This window comes from Cenococcum geophilum (genome assembly GCF_001692895.1).
Source record: "Cenococcum geophilum 1.58 unplaced genomic scaffold K441scaffold_6, whole genome shotgun sequence".
Classification (NCBI taxonomy): domain Eukaryota; kingdom Fungi; phylum Ascomycota; class Dothideomycetes; order Gloniales; family Gloniaceae; genus Cenococcum; species Cenococcum geophilum.
Window position 1 is genome coordinate 856,156 of NW_027137564.1, and position 21,724 is coordinate 877,879.

The window sequence follows — 21,724 nt, forward strand, 5'->3', positions numbered from 1 at the left end:
CTTAGAGCTACGGCTCGTCTTAGAGCTACGGCTCGTCCAAGGGCTACGGCCCGACCCGGAGACTCTCCGGCTGTTAGCCTAAGGGCTGCCGAGACTAAACCGCAGGCGGTTGTCTCTCATTAAGCTACGGCTTACCTTAAGAGCTTCGGCTTAGAGATCCTATGTGATCTCACAAGCTACTGCTTGCTTCAAGAGCTACGGCTTAAAGATCGTACGCGATCTCTCTGTAAGGCTTCGGTCGCTCCAAGAGCTCCAGCCTGCATTAAGAGCTCCAGCTTGCCCAAAAGAATGGCAGCAGCTCTTAGATCCTACGAGATCTCTTCTTATTGCCAATATTACTCCGTAATAACAGTGTAATTTAGAAGGAAACACGCGTATAGCTATTTGGCCATCACTTCCTTACAAAAACTGGTTGCGCGGGCGGAGGAAGGCAATTAAGACGTCAGTTTAAAGTCTCTAAAAGAGCTACGTCTTACAAAGATCGTACGCGATTATCTCTCTGTAAGGCTTTGGTCGCTCCAAGAGCTCCAGCTTGCATTAAGAGCTACAGCTTACCCAAGAGAATGGCGGCGGCTCAAAGATCCTACGTAATCGACCCGGAGACTCTCCGGCTGTCAGCCATAGGGCTGCCGAGACCTAATCGCAGGGCGATTGTCTCTTAGAGCTACAGCTTACCCAAAAGATATAGCAGCAGCTCAAAGATCGTACGCGATCATCTGTCTGCAAGGCTTCGGTCGCTCCAAGAGCTCCAGCTTGCATCAAGAGCTACAGCTTACCCAAGAGAATGGCAGCAGCTCTTAGATCCTACGTGATCTCTTCTTATTGCCAATATTACTCCGTAATAACAGTGTAATTTAGAAGGAAGGAAATACGCGTATAGCTATTTAGCTATTACTTCCTTACAAAAACTAATTACGCGGCCGGGGGAAGGCAATTAAGACGTCAATTTAAAGTCTCTAAAAGAGCTACGTCTTACAAAGATCGTACGCGATCTCTTAGCAAAGCTTTGGTCGCTCTAAGAGCTCCAGCTTGCTTTAAAAGCTCATAAGACCCTATCAACATCTCTCCAAACCCCTTCCGGGACGAGCCCTCTATAATCTCCCGCTACCGCAAGGTAATGGAGGGGGCTAACCGCAAGAAGGGGGGGGAATGTAAGGGATATTCTTGCGATTAAGCCGGCTCCAAGTGGAGACTATCTAGCTGTCAGCCATAGAGCTGTCGAGACTTAATCGCAGGCGATTATCTCTTCAAGACTGATCGTATACAATCAAGTCTTACCCACCAGCAGACGCTCTTTTCCTACCTAAAATAGGCCCTTTTTCCCACTGGGTTTTAGCCATAGGTTAAGGTTTTTATNGAGGCTGCTTGGCTGGTCCTTTTCCCCCATTTCTTTATTCCCCTGTATAAGCAAGGCTTCTGCACTGCTTACCNTTCTNTANATAGAATNAATCTATTGGGATACGGGCTGGGGGCCAGCCCTAACCAAGGGGGGGGCAATNTAAGGGTACTTTTGGTCCCTTACTCGGCTACATCCCGGGAGCTCTTAGGGGTCGCCAAGGCTAGCCTTCGGCTAGCCCTTAGCACCTCCTTATAAGCTCCTCGGGCTTACAGCCTCCTTCCTCCCCTATCGGTTCGTCTCAGTACGAGGCTATTGCCTACCCTCATTACCATATCGTCCTCTTCCATCGACTCCCTATGTGACTCATGCTCGGCTTGCCTGCTCCCTACCGTACACCCTGGCAATACTGCCTTACACATAGTCTAAAATGGAACCAGTAGAACTATATAACGAGGAATAGTAACTAAGGTCACATAACGTGCTACGTATTAAACGCGAGGAATAAGAGGAACTTACGTACCTTATATATAAGACGTACATTACGTATAAGAAGGATTTCCTAGGAGTACGGTTGTGTATTTAAGGACCCTTAGTCCCTACCTAGATAGTTCCTTCCTTATAGTAATTCTTAGAATATAATTAAAGTTAATCTATTAGGCAACTACTCCACCAGTTATTATTACGTTGTTGATTTTAATTTGCATTACCTACACACCTAGCCTAATAATGAGCCCATCGTAGTTCCTGCTACAAGGTTCCGTTACATAGGCCAAAAGATAGTAATTATACCTTATTCTTAAAGCTCTTCCTTTATAAACGCTGCTAAATGGCCTAGAGCTCCATCTTATATAAATTAAAGCTAAGAATGTATCCTTATCTAGCCGTAGACAAGAGGAACTATCCTTTTATAGTATATTGTTTAGTTAATAAAGCCCTACTCCTTCTCCCAAAAGAGACACGGTCCTTTTATACCTCTAGTAAAATAGCCCTAAAATATCTAGCCACGCTTCTTTCTAATCTTATTTATAACATAAGTATTATTAAGCTCCTCTCTAGCGCGTCTTATAACCCATTATTTACGGTGTCTCCCTCTAGTAACCCATATTTCGTCTAACCAGAGGATTAAACACCATTATTCTTGCGTCTAATTAACGTGTTCTTAAGCCCATTATAAGCGAATTCGTCGGTTCTCAGGCAATAGAGGTGGTTTAGCTCTTACTACGTGACGTATATAGCCTCTTTTTTAAAGGGCGTTACGAATAACATATTTACCAACTTTTTGGTTAGTAAATGGGCCAGTAGCAAGCTGGAGATAGCTTATTAATCGGCTAGTGCAAAAAGAGCATATAAAGACTTTAAGTTAGTTAACCTAGGTATTTAAAAGTTAAGAACAACAACCAGTGTGTTTCTTTGGCGTGACGCGTTCTGTAGCGGCTGCATACTAAACTTATCTCTCTGTAAAACCAAGAAGGTTAGCAATATCCTTAATTGAATGGCCAGCTAGACGTAGAGTTTGAATTTGGATGCGTTGATCGCGTAAAAGATAAGATAAGCGAGGTGTAGAGGGCTCCATAGTTAAAATAAGTGAATATTATTAAGAAGGTAGACAGGAGAATAAAGAAGAAAGAAGGTATATAAATTTCTATACAAACCAGCATATTAATTGGTGTATTGTATTATCTGTGCGTTACAGGGGCTCCCTGCAGCTGAAGACCCACATACAAAAATTATGCCCGATACCATAGTAGTTTATATGAGAAGACCTCACTAACTTTAATGAAATTAATCTACCCTCCCACAATACCTGTTGATATAAAAATTATACCAAATTATAGAGAAAAGCCTACTCTATAATTTATGAGATCTTTAGCTCCTTATACGCACGCGACGTTGAGAGGAATTCGTCGCTGTAGAAGCCCTAATTCTACCTCTGCACCGCTGAACGCTTACGCCCACGCCGCCAGCCCTCTACGTAGAGCTGTGGAGCTTTGCGAGAGCTCTGCGGAACGAAACTCAGGGGGAGACCTGCACGGAGCTCTACCAAAGCTCTGCAAAAGCTCTGCACGGAGCTCCGCACGAAGCTCTGCACGAAGCTCCGCTCGAAGCCCCGCACGAAGCTCTGCTCGAAGCTCTGCTCGAAGCTCTGCAAAGCTCTGCACGAAGCTCCGTACGAAGCTCTGTAAAAGCTCTGCTCGAGGCTCTGCTCGAGGCTCTGCTCGAAGCCCTATATAGAGTTCCAAAGCTCTACTAACACGCAGCACTAATATACTAGGAAGGTTCTACAATCGCCCGTACGAATGCCCGTACGAACACCCTTACAATCAATTGATCAATTGCCCATACAATCGTCTCTACAAACGTCTCTGCAACTGATCGCCCGTACAAACGTCTGCACGCCTGCACGTGGCTCTGCACGAAGCTCTGCATTAAGCTCTACACGAAGCTCTGCACGAAGCTCTGCACGGAGCTCTGCACGAAGCTTTGCACGAAGCTCTGCACGAAGCTCTACACGAAGCTTTGCACAAAGCTCTGCACGAAGCTTTGCACGAAGCTTTGCACGAAGCTCCGCACGAAGCTCTACACGAAGCTCTACTAGGGCTCTGCACGAGGCTCTGCCCAAAGCTTACCCCCTAGTAGTAGCAGAGGCACTCTAGGCCAAGGGAGGATATTTTCAAGGAAGGACCCAACTATAGCACCTCCTAGGTATTGCAATAGCTTTAAGTAGTATATATCTACACATCTATATAGTTTTATTAATATTAGTAGACTATTTAATAAGATATAATATATGGTTATAATTTTAACGTGTTTTTTAACTTTAACGAAATTAATGTTAGGACTAGGCAATAGCCGTATTATAAAATTTATACCATTTAAAAGCCCTAAGTCTTGAAAATATTATATTAACTTTTAGTAATAATAATGCATTATATAAATAAATAAATTAGATATCCGTAATCTCCGCTCAGCAGATTTTAGTTATAATTTTAACAAATCTCGCCAAAGGCTCTCAGACGTGATTTTGCAATTCGGAAGACGGCGTAGGTTATTCCGACGCTAGCTAAAAAATCACGTCTGAGCTCGCTGAGGTAAATATATATGTAACTATTGGTCTGAGCTTCTGAGGTAAACGACTTCCTGTACGGAGGACGGCCCAGAAAGAAATTTCCCCTTCCTATTTGGGAAAAGCGCGGTTTTAGTGCCAAGACCCCACCAAAATCAACTCAATCAGCTTGATTAAAGCTTTTGATACCAGTATATTGTCTATATAGCTTCCAAAACGTGGTGTTTTAGTATCTAGCATTTACCTAATTGACCTTGTTCCACCGCACCTTATATTCTACAGGCTTTCGAGGTTTTTAAGGCCTTAATTGCCTCTATTATTCTTGGCTCACTGCCTAGCTCTCTACCCGTTTAATTACCTAATTGCGATCGTTTCTTTGGAGTCTCTGGTTATAGAGCTATCAATCTGCAATTAAGCTAGAGCCTTAAGTGTTTTAACGTCGATTTGGGACAACCAAATTAGCTAATTTTTGCCACTCTTCCTCAGTAATCTCCTTAATTTCCTTACGGCTCTGCGTAGGTAGGAAGAATTATAGATAGGCGTCAGGTAGACCATAGTAATTACGTAATATCTCGTAGCCCGTTTTAAGCACCTTAACAATTATAGAGAGCTTATAATTGGCTTCCTTATAGAGCTGCTTCCGGCTTCGCTGCTTTTTGTCCGCTCCCTCTTCATAATTATTGCCTTCTTTAAGTTCTATAATCTTCTTAATATAGTAAGGTATCCTCTTAATCTACTGCTGAATTCGCTACTACTTAAGATCTTGCTAAGCTCTAAGCTAAGCCTTCTCTATAGCTGCGCGGGAGGTAAGTAGGCCTCTTTTTGTAGTAATCCGTTTTAGGTAGCCCCAATAGGGCTTAATTATATTTAGATTAGGCGAATTACCTGGCTAAAGAAGACGTTAAATCTCATAGGCGTTAAAGTAGGTTTAGTGAATTTTTATAATATAAGCAGTAGCCTTATCTTCCTGTATAATTGTATTAGGATTTAAGTATATAAGACTTTAGGCAAATAGAAGAAGTTTTAGTATTAAAATATTCGTTAAATATTGCTACTAGTTAATTCTACCTCCATTTAATTAAGTTAAAGCTCTATATAACGCCGTAAATTTCTATTTAGTAGGGGCGCCGCCCATTTACCTCTTATAACGTAGTTCTTATAAACTCCTTTTAGCTACTTAATTCTTCTTTTAGGCCTTATATGCCTCTAGCTCTAAAGCTTAATTCTAGATCTTAATAATAGATTTTAATTCATTAAATTCCTTTTTTGTTTAGGGCTTTTAAATGTAGTAAAGGCCTTTAAAGTTATATATAAAGCAACCCCAAAATATAAACTTAAAGTACCCCTTCTACCACTTTCATACGCAGCTACGTACGTAGGCCTCATTCGATCGTCGCTATACTTAATAGCCCCCTTAACGGTGGCCTAAAATAACGCTTGTCTTATCTAACTAAATTATAGCCTTCTAATCTTCTAACGTTTAATAATAATAAGCTAGTGCAAATCTATATTATTTATTTTTTATAGCTATAGTTAATCTAGGCTTTCTTATTAGCTTTATTTTACGAAAGCCGTGCTTTTTAAGTATAATTTAAATGGACGCTGTAGAGATACCTATTTCGCGAGCGATTTTTTTACTGCTTTTTTTACGCCCGTAATAATTGTATATAATGGCGTTAACAACTCTCTACTTAATATTAGGGGTAATCTTTTTAGTACGCCCTATGCGGGGCTTATCCTTAAGGTAGTTATTAAAGAGGACCTAATTTGCGTTCTAACCATTCTCTACTACCTTTTTTACTAGGTTACAGATGTGCCTACCGCTAATCCTAGTAATTTAAGTGATTGGTTTTAGGGGTGTACCTAAAGCCTTTATTACTACGGCCTGCGCCCTCGTTATAAGGCCGTAGTAAGGCATTTTGGGCTTGAAAACAGTAGGGAAAATAGTAAAAGGTATGTAGAGGATATTATAAGCAATTAAGTGAGTAGATTCTATTAAAAAGTTGGCATAGAGTTGCTTTTACAAAGCTCGAAGTCAAAAAATCAGTATATTTTGGTGGGGTCTTGGCACTAAAACCGCGCTTTTCCTAAATAGGAAGGGGAAATTTCTTTCTAGGCCGTCCTCCGTACCTCGCCGTTGACTGGTGTATTCTACGTTTAATATCCGCACACCACATTTCCCATGCCCTTAAACAGCTATCCGTGATTAAAACTACCTTGCGTAGAATAATCTAATTGTTTAATGATGGAGCAGGTCATCAATGACTCCGCTATGCTTCCACCGGCGATAACCCACAATCTACGTCATCCTCTCTCAGCTAAAGATTGGGAAGAGCATCGGGCGACAATCCAACGACTCTGGTCTCAGGAAAATAAGAAACTTCGAGAAGTGATGGCGATCTTGGAAAATGATTGTGGATTTCGTGCAACGTATAAGACCCTATGCTCAACCCGATAAATCGTAGTGTGAAGAATGACTGACGTATGTAGAGCAAAGCAGTACAAAACGCAGATAAAACGTTGGGGTCTCGAGAAAAATGTCAAGGACAACGAAATGAGAGCTGTGATACGGATGCAACGGAAACGTAAGGAGATAGATGGCAAAGAAAGTGAATTTTTACTCCGAGATCGAGTCGTGCCGCCGCAGAAGATAAGACGGTACATGAAAAGGACAGGATTATCGGCCAACGCACCACCTTCTCGAACCTCAGCATCTACCCCGTCAGATATAATCTGTTATACACCATCGGGAGGAGACCCTTCAACCCCAGATGCTATGTCCAACATACGATCTACTATTCAAAATTCAGCATCTTCCATTTCACCGGCCTACGGTCAGCCCTTGGAAACTCTTAGAACTACTGCTATGAACCATAACTCAACACTAACCCCAAACATATTTACTCATCTCGGCCCTCCTTGGGATACACATGATGGCCAGGCCATCACATTTGTTTCATCAGCACCGCCAGCGTGGGGAATCGCTGGTTCAAGTCCAACTCCACCCATAACCCCATTCAGCCATACTCCACTTCCTGAGTGGGCTTACAACACGTCTCCAGCTGACTTTAACAATGCAGGATTACCTGTAGGTAGGTTCAGCTTGACATATGAATATGGTGGCTATGGACCAGACATTTCTATCAATTCCTTACAAGCGGGAGTCGAGACCAATACTCCACCCACTCCATCTGGTGGCGGTGGTTTAGAAGCTCTCTTTGGCGGAACAAGGGAGAACTTTACGCCCACCATCCGGGAGGAAGAAATCATGGCTAGGATCACCCCGGAGATTAGCATAAACATGACGGAATCTAATCAGTTGGCTACGTTGAGCCAGACCACCGAAGATGCGAGTGCAGTCCAACTTCTGCTCGAGAACAACCTCGACATTTTGTCAAAAGATTTTGACAATGCGAAGACTCTAATTTGGGCGGCCAAGAAAGGACATGAGGCAGTACTGCGGCTCCTGATAAAAGACGGGGCGGACGTTAACGCTAAAGGAGAGTTTGGAAGATCTGCACTACATTGCGCGGCTGGGGAAGGGCACGGAAGAATCTTACGTCTCCTCCTTGATGAAGGCGCCAGCATTGATTCTCAAAACGACAATGGAGGAACGGCGTTGCAGGATGCTGCTCTTCTGGCCCAGGAAGAAGCAGTAAGGGTGCTATTAGACTACGGTGCCGATGTGCACACCCACGACACAAATAAGTGGACGGCGTTGCATTGTGTGGCGCTGCTGGGGAGTGACACTACCGCACGGCTTCTAATAGAGAGAGGGGCTGATTTCGAGGCGCTCGACAATGAGGGAAGGCCGCCACTGCACGAGGCTGCTCGGATAGGGCATGAGGGGCTGGTACGGTTGCTCCTAAAATATGGATCTGACGTCAATGCTCAAGATAACAATCAATTAACTGCGCTACACGGAGCTGCGCTGAACGGTAACAGAAAAATCGTAGAGCTGCTAATAAACAATGGGGCTAACCTTGATGCTAAAGATGAAGAAGGCCGGACGGCATTGTTCTTCGCGGCGTTTGCAAGAGAGAGAGCGGTTGTACGAGTTTTGATAAACAAAGGGGCTAACCTCAAAGTGAAAGACAACGGCGGGTTGACAGTACTTCATGCTGCGGTATATCTGGATGATAAAGGAATAACGCAAGTGAACGAAAACAGACTCAGACTTCAAAAGGACGATGAAGATTCAATGGCAAAATGGCGTTGGACATTAAAGTACGGGCACGAGGCAGTGGTGCGGCTGCTACTAGAAAAAGATCGAAGCGACCTGAATTCTCAGCCTGAGGACGGCCGGACAATGCTGGTACTAGCGGCAATAAACGGACACGATTCTGTGGTTCGGCTGGCACTAGAAAACGGTGCCAATATTAATACAACCGATGAGACGGGAATGACAGCACTGCACTGGGCAGCTAAGAGTGGCCGTCACACAACGGTGAAGCTACTCCTAGAGAATGGGGCAAAAATTGAGGCGAGAGAAGAGGCAGGAATGACGGCACTACACTGGGCAGCTAAGAGTGGCCGTCACACAACGGTGAAGCTACTCCTAGAGAATGGGGCAAAAATTGAGGCGAGGGAAGAGGAGTATGACGGGACTGCGCTACACCTAGCAGCTGCAAATGGGCATGAGAAGGTGATAGAAGTGTTACTGGAAATGGGGGCGGATATTCAAGCCACCGGCGGTGTCTACAGCAACGCGGTGCAGGCGGCTATAGCGAAGGGCCACGAGAGTGCAGCACAGATGCTAATCGAAAGAGGGGCCGATGTGAATGCTCAAGGCGCATACTTTGGTACACACAATGGGAAATGGAGTGGAAGTTTGAAGAATTCGTGGTTGGGCGCCTACGAACAGCTAGTGGATTCCTAAAAATGCCATACTGAAATCAGGACCTCTCTAGGGACAAGGAGCTTGAGAGGCCAGGCCTTATTTTTTTTTATCTCCAATCAATTCCTGCGCGCCAAATCGCGCACAGGAATACAAGTGTGGATCTTGAAAATCCGCATTTTTGTTACTAGTCGCCCTCCATCGATCGTACTCGTTTGGCCTTAGTGATCTACTTGGAGCGGGGTCTATTTGGAGCTCCAATGTGGATTCGGCTTCGATATGGATTTGGATTGGGCCTTCTAATTGGTGGGTTAGAGTAGATCTACGGTTGATTTAACTCTTGGAGCTCTAGATCTATATCCAGTTTAAAATATAGCTAAGGAGAAATAGAGTACTAAGGAGTTAGTATATAAGAGGAAGCTAATCGGTAACTCTCTTAACTTTACTACTAACTTACTATCTTACTAGCTATAGAATCTAAGACATTTAGTTATCCTACCCTTACTATTATAGCATTTAACTTTCCTACCTCCACGATAGAATGGTTTCTCTTAGTATACCTACTTTACCTTTTAAGACTAGGAGATAAGAGATTTAAGGAGGTTATTATCTACTAAAAAACTAGGAAACCCCTTTATAAGATATAAAGACCTACTAGGCCTAAATAAAAGCATCTTAAAGGTAAAAATACAGAGATAAGTAATAATAAATTCTTATCTACTTCTTCTTTTCCGTCTTCCCCCTGCCTATTTAGGAAGGACGTAGGAAAAAAAGGGAAAACAAAAGCTACCTATAATCTTCTCTTAAAAAAGAGAACTAAAACGAGATTTGAATACCTACTTAGCAAAGAAGAAACCCAGCAAGCAATCGCAAGATTTCTGATTCTTAGCAACAATCAGACTAAAGGTTGGCTGGAATTGGGATTGGATGAAACGTTGCAGTAGCGGACGGGCCTCTACTCGGGCTACTAGAGTATGGATCAAAGGAGTTTACTCTGCTGTAATGCTTTACCGTATAAAAGGAAAAGTGCCATCCATTTATGTATATCGACACTTCTAATACACCAAATCCATGCTTTTTACAACTCATCTCTTACTCTCCTTTTCCCATTCGCCAAATCTGGCATAGCCATAATATTCACTACTAGACTCGTCCATCCAGTGAAATGTTGCGTGCGCTGTCCTTTGCCGGTTTCAGGGTTATACTGCTCCCATGCAAAACCAGTCTCTATCCAAGCCTCGTAGACTGTATTCACGATGTTTTCGCGCAATTCGGTGTATATCTTAGTCGCTCGCTTTTGATGTGGGCCAGAGGTTTGTGCGAGGTTCTAATTAAATTAGTATTATCCAACACAACACAGATGAAATAGTTAGTCGGGCAAAGGAGAGATGGAACATACCAATAATTGTACTACCGCCAGATAATTCATATTAACCCAGATAGGGCCTCTCCAGTAATTCTCCCCGGTTCCATAAAACTCATCACTTTTGCTCAAGCTCCTCAAACCATGTTCACTCCACAGCTCCTCTGGATCTGCAATCAAATCCAGTACTGCATTTAGCTTGGGACTATCCGCCGGTAACAAGCCAACTAGGAATGGGAAAATTGAGATATAGCCTTTGTGGCATACATGCACACTCTCCTCGTAATCGTCAATGGTGGCGTCACAGTAAGTTTTGGCCCTATCATCCCAATGTAGGTCATCAATGTTGCGGAGGATAGCGGTTTCGTATCGCTCAAGCTCAGCTTTGTCATCGTCTTCGCCGAGAGCGTCGGCGATGCGCTTCAGTGAGCGCGTCATCAGGCCCATCCAACTAATTAAATCAACATGTAGCTCACCAGGATGTGGTGGTTGTGCGCGAGGGTAGTCATCCAAGCCGGAAGTTAGAACATGTTGGGGTGTACGACCGCGCCAACGATATGCCTCTTTGGTAGAGAAGGCTGCCCGGTCGTACGATTTGATATCTCCTGATTGGGTCTTGCGGAACCAGAAGTAGTGGCGTTTGAGAAGAGGATAGAGAGTGCGGAGATACTGGAGAGCGGCTGATCGATTAGAAAGGTGTCTTGTATATTCTTTTCCGAGGGCCTTCTGTTCAGATGAACTATATGTCTGGGTATTGTCATCCAGCTTGTCCAGAAATGCTGTAAGCACCATGAAGAGGGTTGGGGGGTTGGCGTAGTGCGGGTACTGGACTTGGAATTCCGGCGGGACCTTGCTGCGGGCTTCGGCGCCGAGAATCTGCTCGCGGCCGATCCAACCATCCTCGTCCGTAAGACTAAACCAGCTCTTGACGATATCGAGGCTTTGCGGTCAGCAAACATAGAGATATACTGCAGGAGATAGATGACTTACGTTAAATCCACATCCCAATCAATGATTGGAAGTAAGTGAAACCCTTCATCCCATAAGAAGCCCCTTGGGAAGAAAGACCTAGAAGGAATGCTCGTGAATAACTCTGAAGGTCCTTCGAGCTGCGCTTGATTTCTTCCACGGGCTTCAGCTGCTTCTTCCCAGAAGCCCTCATTATCTTCCTCATACTCCGGGGCATATGACCGGTCGACCCTAGAGTCACCGTAGAAATATCCAATGCCACCGATCAGATTCGAAAACAGCGACTTGGAGAATTCTTCATATCTCCCTTTTAAAAAAGGTGATTTCGGCTTGAAAATATCTGAGAACCGACTTGAGAAGCTCTGTGCCACAGATTTAATCTGTTGGCCCAGATCATCTGCTGGAGACTGTGTTAGTGGTTCTTCTCGACGTCGTCAACGTGATCCCTTACAAGCCATAGGTTTGGGAGATGAGCCAGATGAGAAAAGGATATCAAACTGCTGTCGGTTAGCTTCGCAAAACTCCGGATCCTTAGGTGATAGTACCTCGAAAGCACCTTCGAAAACCTTTTGCACCATATGGAGATTTCCCCGTCCGGGTTCATTCGAGATAGTATAGACCTGGGCTGGAGGCGGGGCATTATCCTCGCCATACTTGCCCAATAAAGTATCAATCTGACTCTTCATATGTGCGAAGAGAATAGCTTTAAACCTCATTTCGTTTTAGTGAATATCCACTCTGTTAATTACGTTTACCACACCCATTTCCTTAAAAGCCTAAGCTCTTGGACGTTTAGGAGGAACAACTCACGTTTAGTCTGCCAAAGCGCCTCCTCAGGTAACTGGAAGCTGTGTACGATTGTCCTATCCAAGGGCTTCTCCGCATAGCTTGGATGCATGGGTCGCGGATGCTCCCCCTCGCCCGCAGTAATTCTTATATCAAAGTCTCCTAGGTCAACTGTCTGCCCTTCCAACTTCACATCCCCCTCAATTCCTAAATCATCTCCATCCTGACTCTTAACTTCCAAACTTCCCAAGCCCTCGAGCGCGGCGTACCATACGATGGTAGTTTTGAGATCTGGAGATGCATCATCCCGTGGCGACCCTTTGATCCTGACACCCCAATTCCCACCGTGCTGTCCTCCAGGAACCTTTACAAACTCAGTTGTCAAGTCTATCCGGTTCGAGGGGTCATGAATTGTTTGGCGGCCTCCGGTGCGGATATCGTACTCATCCCAGCCATACCCATCCAGTTCGTGCTGTTCGCAGGTATGCCTAAAATCTATACAAAAATTGTCAGCCACTCATTCAGCCTAATTAAGCGCATAGAAGCCTTTAAAACTCCTCCAAGGAATTGTTGGCTACTCCCGTCAAATGAATAACAGTGGGAAAATGCACCATGTTGTACGCTTTGGAAGTCCTCCACTCTAGCCCAAAGCAAGCCCGTCAGTAAGCTCTTAGGTATCCGCGGTCGGACACCAAAGTATAGGTTTGGCCTGTACGGACCCCATAGCAGACTGTCATTGGAAGCTTTCTCAATTTCCACGACGGCAGTTGCGGCGTCAACCTCCGCCCCGGCCTGGGGCAAGAGGGTAAGGAACAAAGTTAGAAGAATCTGCCACTGTGATAATAGCTCCATGGTGAGATTGGTGGCGTTGGAAGCTCCAGGAGAGCTTCCAATCTATTTTGGAAATTTCAAGGGGAGATGGGGGAGCTGCGGCAAGAGAACACGTTTCGGAGGTGCGCGTCAACACCATGCCAAGACATTTCCAGAAAATGTATAATGCCCATGCAATTATTCAGGAGAGTAGACTGAACATATATAAGGCGGTTCCTTTGGTTGTGGGGTCTCCTTGTAGCCTATGTAAAGGCAGCTATCTATCCATACCCTCCTACTATACAGCCTTGGATTCTGCCGAAACCCGAATTCTCATTGCACATCCTCCACTGCTTTATAATCTAATCTCTGATTCTCCAGATGTGAGGGACCACGGGAAGGCGGTAGCGGTCAAAGCAGATAGTGGAACCGATGCGGACCTCTGCATCGCTTCAAACTCTGGAGCAACGAATTAGTATGTCATAGCCTTGCTGTGATCCCATTATATGAGGCACTCATTAGTAAACACCGAAGTCCGCAGACCTTAGTGACTGCAAACAAACAAATATATTAGTCTATGCTAAAACTGAGAAATCAGCGATGGAGAAACTTACGAAGGGCTGAGCGGCCTATTGAAGCCACCCGTACGATTCATGTATTGTCTAGCCTCCATCTGCTTCTCCTTCCTGACCCCGTAAAGCTTGTCATTGCCTGGCACTTTTGTATTTTTTGTTGACCTGAAACTTGCAAAGCCCATGATCTTTCGCATTGCAGCTTCCGGCTCGTCCTCTGTGCCCGCTGCCGTGTCGATCTCCATTCCATCCGCTTTAGCAGCGGATGATTTCGAGGGAGCAGGGGTCTTCGATGATGGTTGTGAAGAGGTAGGTTTAGAAGGAGCCTTGTCAACACCGTTACGTCCTCGAGCTGGGGATGACCCACGGCGAGGTCCACGAGGTGGAGAACGGTTGCGCATACCATCCCGTTCCCTCTCTCGATCTCGCCCTCCATCTCTTAACGGCGACCGCGAACGAGCACGTAGATCATCTTTTCGCCCACGCCTCCTATCACGACTCAAGCTCCTCTCCCATCGTCTATCCCTTCCATCTCTCCCATCGCGCCTGTCCGTAGGTCTATCCCGCTCCCTACTCCTCTCCCTCTTACGGTCGTTTCGATCTCGTGATCGTGACCTGTACCTCCGATCCCTATCCCGGTCTCCCCGCCTGCCATCCTCTGCAGCTGAGCGCTCACGGTCTGTTCTGGGGGTTCCGTCGCGTGTATCGCGTCGTGGGCGCTCGGTCTGCTCCCACATGGCAGAGCTATCTGTTCGACGAGCGCGCTTTGCTAGCGGTTCCGCCATCCCGATCTTCTCTGCCGGCCTCAGAGCCTCTTTCTGTGGGAATGACGATGCCGGAGGCCGAGGAGGCGATGCTTTGCGCTTTCCAAGTTGAGCGACGGTAATTTCTGGCGGTTCACGTGGGGGTGGCGCGATAGATTCTTCGCCGATAATATTGCGTATTACAGCTCGGGGAGGTCTTGCCGGAGCTTCGCAGGGCAGATGGTTTAATTCCGGTGCATTTGGAACAAGGGATCCGTCGGGAGGCGTTGCTACTTGAAGGCTGACTTGTATGCTGGCTGGCGCGAGCTTGATCGCTCGTTTTCGGAGCATGGTTCCGTAGTAACGAGCGCAATATTTTTGGGAGCGATATAATATGAGAGTTGCTGTGATTGGCTGTGTAAAGTATTCTCGACAGCGAACTAACTTAATTTATGTCTGCCGAAAAAGAAACATAAAAGAAGGTAAATCGCAATAGTGGAGTAGAGTTTCGGGCCAGAGTCACAGTTGGATTGGTCACTAGATTTGGCAATATGTAAGTGAATCAAATTAACCATAAAGCAATTGCCATGTGCACCCGCTTTTGGTGAATTAGAACAATTTCAGTTTCATGTGATATTTGAGTTCTACCACATTCAAGAAGTATCCATAGGGTGCTACAGATTTGATACCGCTGCTCCCACTAGTTATTCCAATAGTCATGTATAGTTATCAAATTTCATCGTCTTCTTCGTCAAAGTCATCCTCCTCGCCCATGTCATATAGAATCCGACCCCCCTCTCCTACGCCGTCTTCTCTCTGTGCATCAAAGTATGGCAGCACCACCCCCTCTCTGTCCCTTCTCTGCTTTTCTGTGAGCTCCAGATTAAAGGTCGAAGTCATGCCTTCGCCTTCGCCCCTTTTGCCCCCGCCTCCTTCTTCCGTTCCATTTGCGAGCACATGTCGATACAATGGATGGTCTTCAAGAAGAATTGCTATCTCTTTCGTCCGTACCGCAGTCGAAGAGGTGGTGCTGGTTGACGTTATTGATGGAAGAAAAAACCACTCTCGCACCCCTCGCCCCGACTTCCGCCTATACTCCATCTCAAGCACCACACCGCGGGGCTCATTACTACCCAATCCCTGGATTACGCCCTCGATCTCTTCGGAAATACCGAATACTGGCTCGGCAAGGCTATGGTCTCTAGCAGACTTCTGAGCAAGCACGTGAGAAAATGAGTGTAGAGTCAAAATTGCGGTGGCAAGATATTTTAGCAGGGATAGAGGATGTGGATTATGAGCTAAATCGTGCGGTACACATAGAGGAACATCCTGATGATACATTGCTAGCAATGACATCGAAGGTGATATTAAAGACGAGAGAAAAGCTGGCAAATTCGCTGATGGATTTGAAGTCAACATGTTTAGTGAATCAAAGATGAGTAGACATTCTGTAGAGATATTAGCTTACAAGCAGTTAATAATATGTAAGGAACAGCTTTACTCGTATTGATTTCCGCCGCAGATATTTCTTTTTGAAGCGTCTGTGGATTCTGCTTTGATGCCGGAATAAAAACGTCTACACCCCTAGGCATCTTTAGTGTTTCAAAAGAAACATAAATGACGCGAGTCTTTGCAATAGTCGCCCTCTTTATAAATTCTCTGATCAAACGCTTTCCTGACTGCTCTAGTGAATCGATCACCAACGTGAACGGCGACGCATCGCGTCCATATAGGAGCTTCGAAATCAGAAGTAAGTTGTGAGCACGCCTATGTTGTAGCTGTGTCGGAGTCATGGTTTTCACGAAGCTGAAGTTCCAGACTCCTAACCATGCATTATCATGGTTTCACATTTTCGTGATGCAGACTCTAATCGGAGAAATCGCGTGCACACGCCACAAAGTGGCTAAACCGGCGTTAGGCATTTTCTTAAGTCCTCGTGTATGGATCAGCCCTATAATCGGCTCTTCAACACCACGACCCCATCACCACTCATCTAATGTACAAGTGGGCCCGGCAGACCACCGCCGAAGGATGTCCAGCGTCTCCTTTCCTGTTCTACCATGACCCCTCCTACCAGCACTGCCCCACCCTCAAAACCTTCCCGCCCTCGCTCTCCCCACTTTCCACCCCACAACGCTCCCCGTGTTTGGTTTCTAACAACAGGCACCTCTCCAATTGCGATTGCCTTAGCCCGCCAAGTTTTAGATCATGGTGACTATATTGTCGCAGGTGTTTTGCCATCGGAATTCGAGAAGCGCAATGAGCGCAGTGAAGAGTTTCGTGAGTTTCTGGAGGAGGTAAAGGGGACAGAAAGGTGGAGGGAAAGATTAAGGGTTGTAGGACTGGACGGGAGGTAAGGTGCGACATATTTGTGGTTAACATGAAGGGAAATGAGTGTTGAAGGTACTAGGCTGACTATCGATGAGCAGAATTGTCGGACAGTGCCAGGCTGCTATCGCAGAGGCAGTTGAGGCATTCGGAAGAGTCGACGTTCTCCTAGGATGCACGACCGAAGGTACAAATTTCTCCTCGAACCAGCTCCTGCTAGTTGTCGGACCGTAAAGTGCTTGCTAACTTGGAACATCATTCGGTCACAGCTGTTATTGGCACCGTTGAAGAGCTCGCGCAATCGTCTCGAAGTCTTAGCCTCGTTCAAGAACAATTCGAAACCAATTTCTTCGCAAATGTAAACATAATAAAAGCTGCCCTACCCAATATGCGGCAAATGAAAAACGGGCATATTATCATGTTAACCGGAATAAGTATGTTTTGCCTCCGCTCCGAGCTGAGGGATTATGCTAACATTGCTTTCAGCTGCCCATCTGGGAACACCTGGCCTAGGCATGTACTGCGCCTCCCAATGGGCAATTGAAGGCTACTGCGACGTAAAGCTCCTGCTCTTTCCTGTTTTTCTCCACTTTATCTTAGATTTTTACTCACTTAACTGTAGAGTCTTGCCTATGAAATCGCTCCCTTCAATATAAAAACGTCCATTATGCAACCTAATATAGAAGTCAACGTCCTCACGAACCGGCTTACCTCTGTACCACCTCTCCCACAATACTCGCCAGATGTCAACCCTGCTCCTCTTGCACGAGACATACTCTCCGGATTACTTGACAAACTCGAGATGAGCAACAACCCCTCAAGCCCAATGGAAGGGACCTCTCCCGGAAGTCCTACTTCTCCCGCTAGCGGCGATAGTACGCTACCGAACCCATCTATAGGAGACCTGCTAAGCTCTCCACAAGTTACGTCGCTCTATCCACCATTGTCGCAGAGTGTCAAAGACGCGCTCATTGCAGAGACTGTGCATGCTCTTACCGCTATTGGAGGGCATGACAACCCTCCTGCGAGACATATTGTGGGCTTCGAGGGCGTAGCAAGCGTGAAGGAGAAACTAAAGACGGTTAGCGAGGAGTTGGAGGACTTCATTGAAGTTAGTGGTGCAGTAGATATTGGGAAAGAGGATGAAGTCGGTGAGACTGCTGAACAAAATTGAAGACCAGGCTATGCGGCTCTTAGACTTTCCTACGTCGTGAGCATTAGAAATAAGCACATGTGAGGTTTTGTTAGCGTACTCTTGACCGTCGATTAAAGATCTGCCACGGCAGTACTTCTTCCAAAAAGTGGAAATTGAGAAGAAGACTCAGCAGGTGACCATTTAGCTAGGTACAGGGTGCCTCCACTCACCCGACTGCTTACCCAGGCACCTGGTCGTACTGCCACGTTTCTGGGCCCTCATTCACATATTAGGCACAGTCCGGAAATTTTATAGCAGACTGCCGGCAGCCACCGAGCCCTCCTCTTGTACCTCAACCTACCTTCCTCACACATACTACCCTCTGTCCTTTCAAATTCAAGCCCACCTTCCAGATCTGAATCTGATAGCATTCAACTCAATTCCGATAATCACCATGAAGGCTATTACTCTTCCTCAGATCATCGCTGCTATCAGCTAGCTCCTTCTGAGCCAAGCTGTAGCAACTATCTTTGGTCCTGCGACTTAGCGGGACGATGTCACAAGCGATCATGCCTTCGCGCCTCCTGGTCATGACGACTAGGTCTAAACTCGCTAGCCAATCAGTGAGACAATTCCCATGCCCAAAATCATACTTAGCTAACTACCCTAGTAACTTCATCCCTCACAATGGAGTTGCCACTATTGACCAATTGATCAATGCCTCCATAGATGGTTCGTCCCCAAAGTGGTCTTACTGACTGCAGTAGTCTTCAGATTGGCAATGACATAGCTTCCCTCGGAGCTGTGTATGGTACTGTAATTTCAGTTTCCGGTGATCTTATCCACATGTCTATCGGCCAAGCTCCAAACTCCGCCGTTGCTCCTTTGGACCCGAAAATCCCTGAAATGGTTGTGCCTGGTGGCCTAGACATCATGCATGATAGTTTCGAGTCTGATGTTTCTCCCACACGCGAGGATAAGTACCGAAGGTAAAAATAGCTTCTTCTCTGATTCATTAAACCTGTCTTAATACCAGATTATCACAGTGTCCACGGAGATGCCTCAATATGTCCCTTCCTCCTTTCATGGACTTGTACAATCGCCAGAGCGGCATTCCCGACGATCAAGTCAACTACAACCTAGCAATTCTCGCAGACCATCGAGCACAGCGAGTTCACGACAGTATCATGCAGAACGCTCTGTTCTTCCTGTCACCATTTGATGGACTGCTGCTCACAGGGGTCACCTACAACTTTATCTTCACGCTCATGGCAAAATCGGAGTGCCGAGCACCCAGAGGGCAGGCTTGACAGAGATACGCTGATGTCATTCTTTGGCGCCACTCCCTTCATTCCTGGGAACAAGAAGCTCGCACAATCCGCACTATGATTGACAAAACAAACCTGCAGAATAAAGGTTGGGAGAGGATTCCACACATTTGGTATCGTCGTCCAATCGATGACACGTACACCATCGAGAAAGCAAACGTTGACCTTCTTGCTGCTATCCAACAGTATCCCGACCTCCTCAACAAGTATGCGATTGGAGGAAACACCAACGGGGTAACATGCATCAGTCCGTAATCACTGAGGAAACAAACGGTACCTAAACTCTCCAAAATCTGCTGGATGGAAACAATTTGTCGTGTCTTGGACTTATTGGTGGATCATTGATCATTGCTTTGTCCAGAGTGGCTCAAGGGTTATTATATCAACTACAATACAACAGCCATGAACTTAATTCAAGAGCTGCCTCCGCTCTTCGCGAGCTTGAATTGCCCAATTCTCTCAAGTATGGATACCCGGTTCTTCTCAGATATGTTTGCAGGATATAATGCCTCTCTACCGTGCATTCAGTAGCAGTCAGGAGTAGGTCTTTGATTCACTCTTGCCAAAGGATTTTTCTTTCAGAGACACACTTGTATTAGATGGTTGGGCTTCGGATAGACGTGCCTCTTGACGAATTAGAAATCGGGCTGTCATGACCCCGAATATACATTAGGATGCCCGAGGTTGGCAGAAAGAATACATATTTTCTTTTTGCTGCATCAGATCTAGAGGCTGCAAGTGATTACTCACCTTATCTTAGATTAATGTCAGCGCTACATGGTGCCAATCTTAGAAGAGAGACAAGAAAGGCGAAATTTCCACGTGCACACGTGACAGCGCGCGCCCCACCTCTTCAGTCGCGTCCGAGGGGCCCCCAACGTCACTAGGCTCTGCCACCGTCAACAAACCACCACAATGGATATCTGGACAGGGGCTATTTGTTTACCAAATGATACTCAGATCACAGGCAAGTGTTCGTCATGCCTATGGCCCTACCCCTAACACATTGCGTAGATATCTCAATCTCCGCGTCACAAAATGCCTACCCCCTCGCACTACCGCCTTCCTCTCTACGCTTCCTCTCAGTAGTCGAAACAGCTCGGATACCTCTTTATCTAGCGGCAGGTCCCAGCCTCGATGTGTGGACAACATCTAGAGCGACAGAAGAATGGTTCAGCTCAGTTCTTGGGGGAAGCTCATGCGCCACAGCCGAGTGTGAGGATGCTGCAGCATACCAATGGTGCACAATAGCAAGATTACAATCCCCGACTGGCATCCTTGTACAAGTTGCCGGCGAGAATGCAGTTGACAGCTCTCCAAGGGTGACAGAGATCCTATTTTATGGTACTGTTACCCCTCAGTCGCGTGTCGGATTACCCACTCCTCCGACGTCCTCGCCCAATCCATCCCGTGCTGCATTAGCAGATGGTCCTGAACTTCGAGTTCATGCTCTGCCATTATCGTCGAATCTCTTATCCAGATGTTCGGCTACTACCACACCACCGCTTTCCCCATGTCTCCGAGATTTGGCTGCTCCGATGAAGGAAACCGAGGCCCAATTCCTATCATCACCCTCTGTGCAACAGGCTCCATCGCCTGGACTTAATAAAAGAAAAAGATGTGATATTATATTTGACGAAGCTACAGAGCGTCGTAGAAAAGCTAAATGGAAGGGCGGAGAAAGCGTCGCAGCTGCGGCTTCAAGGGTTGATAACCCTAGACCCACATCTGCCCATCGTAAATCGTTATCTATTGATGGCAAAACAGGCCTTGCTGCAGAATTACCAAATCCGAGAAATGCTGCTCAAGCTACACAAATAGCTGTACCACCACTCTCCCGTTCCCCAAGTGTGTCGTCAGAAATTCGGCCTTTGAGTAGAAAAGGACTGCTTAGCGATACTATGAAACGGTCTTCCCTTTCTCGAATGGCTGATATTTCTGCTGCACCAGAAGAGCCAACAGTTGAGTCACGGAACAAAGAAGCGCTTTCTCGAGTCGTTATGGCCGGCATGCGAATGTATGGGCTGCAACAACGGAGGAAGACGAAATCACGCCGTGGCTCCGTTGCATTATTCCATGATGGCAATGATCATATCTCTGAGGAACAGGCAGCTGAGGACGCTGCCAAGGATGAGGAGTATAAGTTGATATACCATCAAACCTTCAAGGGAGCTATGCTTGCACTGGTTTGTCGTTCCTATATTACTCTAGTCGTGTCAATCTTTCTAATGGTCTATAATAGAGAAATCATGTTTCCAAGACTCCGCTCCAAAACCAGCCGGATCGACTGCGCGATACAGTAGATAAACTGCTCGCCATCTTTTGCACCGACCCGCTCGCGGAGGTAATCCCAAATGAAGAGCCTACAGGTACTATAGCTACGCCAAACAATCGCAGCAAGGGTTTCTTGAATACAGAGTCGGAAAATACGCAGAAAAGTCCCTTCACTA

The 21,724-nt window shown here is 46.0% G+C and overlaps 11 protein-coding genes across 11 annotated transcripts; 7 read left to right on the forward strand and 4 right to left on the reverse strand.

The window, feature by feature from the left end:
- Nucleotides 1–4,932: 4,932 nt before the first annotated feature.
- K441DRAFT_543256 (uncharacterized protein) lies at nt 4,933–5,136 on the reverse strand (the record flags this gene model as incomplete). The annotated part of the gene is made up of 1 exon (XM_067642727.1): nt 4,933–5,136. A coding segment is annotated over one exon (204 nt), but the record flags the coding sequence as incomplete, so codon positions are not given.
- Nucleotides 5,137–6,675: 1,539 nt separating this feature from the next.
- On the forward strand, nt 6,676–7,095 carry K441DRAFT_543101 (uncharacterized protein; the record flags this gene model as incomplete). Its single annotated transcript, XM_067642720.1, has 2 exons — nt 6,676–6,833; nt 6,894–7,095. Coding segments are annotated over 2 exons (360 nt in total), but the record flags the coding sequence as incomplete, so codon positions are not given.
- A 1,107-nt stretch (nt 7,096–8,202) lies between these two features.
- Nucleotides 8,203–8,556, forward strand: K441DRAFT_497650 (putative ankyrin repeat protein; the record flags this gene model as incomplete). The annotated part of the gene is made up of 1 exon (XM_067642002.1): nt 8,203–8,556. A coding segment is annotated over one exon (354 nt), but the record flags the coding sequence as incomplete, so codon positions are not given.
- Nucleotides 8,557–8,628: 72 nt separating this feature from the next.
- K441DRAFT_428230 (uncharacterized protein) lies at nt 8,629–8,793 on the forward strand (the record flags this gene model as incomplete). Its single annotated transcript, XM_067641605.1, has 1 exon — nt 8,629–8,793. A coding segment is annotated over one exon (165 nt), but the record flags the coding sequence as incomplete, so codon positions are not given.
- A 162-nt stretch (nt 8,794–8,955) lies between these two features.
- Nucleotides 8,956–9,207, forward strand: K441DRAFT_464753 (ankyrin; the record flags this gene model as incomplete). The annotated part of the gene is made up of 1 exon (XM_067641806.1): nt 8,956–9,207. A coding segment is annotated over one exon (252 nt), but the record flags the coding sequence as incomplete, so codon positions are not given.
- A 705-nt stretch (nt 9,208–9,912) lies between these two features.
- K441DRAFT_603555 (glycoside hydrolase family 63 protein) lies at nt 9,913–13,228 on the reverse strand. The gene is made up of 7 exons (XM_067645308.1): nt 12,970–13,228; nt 12,383–12,853; nt 12,118–12,275; nt 12,024–12,069; nt 11,594–11,972; nt 10,640–11,543; nt 9,913–10,567 (listed from the first exon to the last, which is right to left on the reverse strand). Exons 1-7 carry the CDS (start codon nt 13,208–13,210, stop codon nt 10,319–10,321), a joined length of 2,448 nt encoding a protein of 815 aa, XP_067508050.1. The 5' UTR covers nt 13,211–13,228; the 3' UTR covers nt 9,913–10,318.
- A 112-nt stretch (nt 13,229–13,340) lies between these two features.
- On the reverse strand, nt 13,341–14,785 carry K441DRAFT_628656 (uncharacterized protein). The gene is made up of 2 exons (XM_067646206.1): nt 13,783–14,785; nt 13,341–13,719 (listed from the first exon to the last, which is right to left on the reverse strand). The coding sequence occupies exons 1-2, from the start codon at nt 14,523–14,525 to the stop codon at nt 13,713–13,715; spliced, it is 750 nt and encodes a 249-aa protein (XP_067508051.1). The 5' UTR covers nt 14,526–14,785; the 3' UTR covers nt 13,341–13,712.
- Nucleotides 14,786–15,132: 347 nt separating this feature from the next.
- On the reverse strand, nt 15,133–16,316 carry K441DRAFT_703172 (uncharacterized protein). Its single transcript, XM_067653456.1, has 2 exons — nt 15,985–16,316; nt 15,133–15,931 (listed from the first exon to the last, which is right to left on the reverse strand). Exons 1-2 carry the CDS (start codon nt 16,274–16,276, stop codon nt 15,213–15,215), a joined length of 1,011 nt encoding a protein of 336 aa, XP_067508052.1. The 5' UTR covers nt 16,277–16,316; the 3' UTR covers nt 15,133–15,212.
- Nucleotides 16,317–16,543: 227 nt separating this feature from the next.
- Nucleotides 16,544–17,985, forward strand: K441DRAFT_542446 (NAD(P)-binding protein; the record flags this gene model as incomplete). The annotated part of the gene is made up of 5 exons (XM_067642694.1): nt 16,544–16,836; nt 16,913–16,998; nt 17,081–17,245; nt 17,298–17,368; nt 17,434–17,985. 5 exons carry the CDS (start codon nt 16,544–16,546, stop codon nt 17,983–17,985), a joined length of 1,167 nt encoding a protein of 388 aa, XP_067508053.1.
- A 596-nt stretch (nt 17,986–18,581) lies between these two features.
- Nucleotides 18,582–19,734, forward strand: K441DRAFT_736124 (uncharacterized protein; the record flags this gene model as incomplete). Its single annotated transcript, XM_067654308.1, has 3 exons — nt 18,582–18,682; nt 18,714–18,935; nt 19,004–19,734. Coding segments are annotated over 3 exons (576 nt in total), but the record flags the coding sequence as incomplete, so codon positions are not given.
- A 568-nt stretch (nt 19,735–20,302) lies between these two features.
- K441DRAFT_445555 (uncharacterized protein) lies at nt 20,303–21,675 on the forward strand (the record flags this gene model as incomplete). The annotated part of the gene is made up of 3 exons (XM_067641680.1): nt 20,303–20,756; nt 20,799–21,460; nt 21,517–21,675. Coding segments are annotated over 3 exons (1,275 nt in total), but the record flags the coding sequence as incomplete, so codon positions are not given.
- Nucleotides 21,676–21,724: the final 49 nt, after the last annotated feature.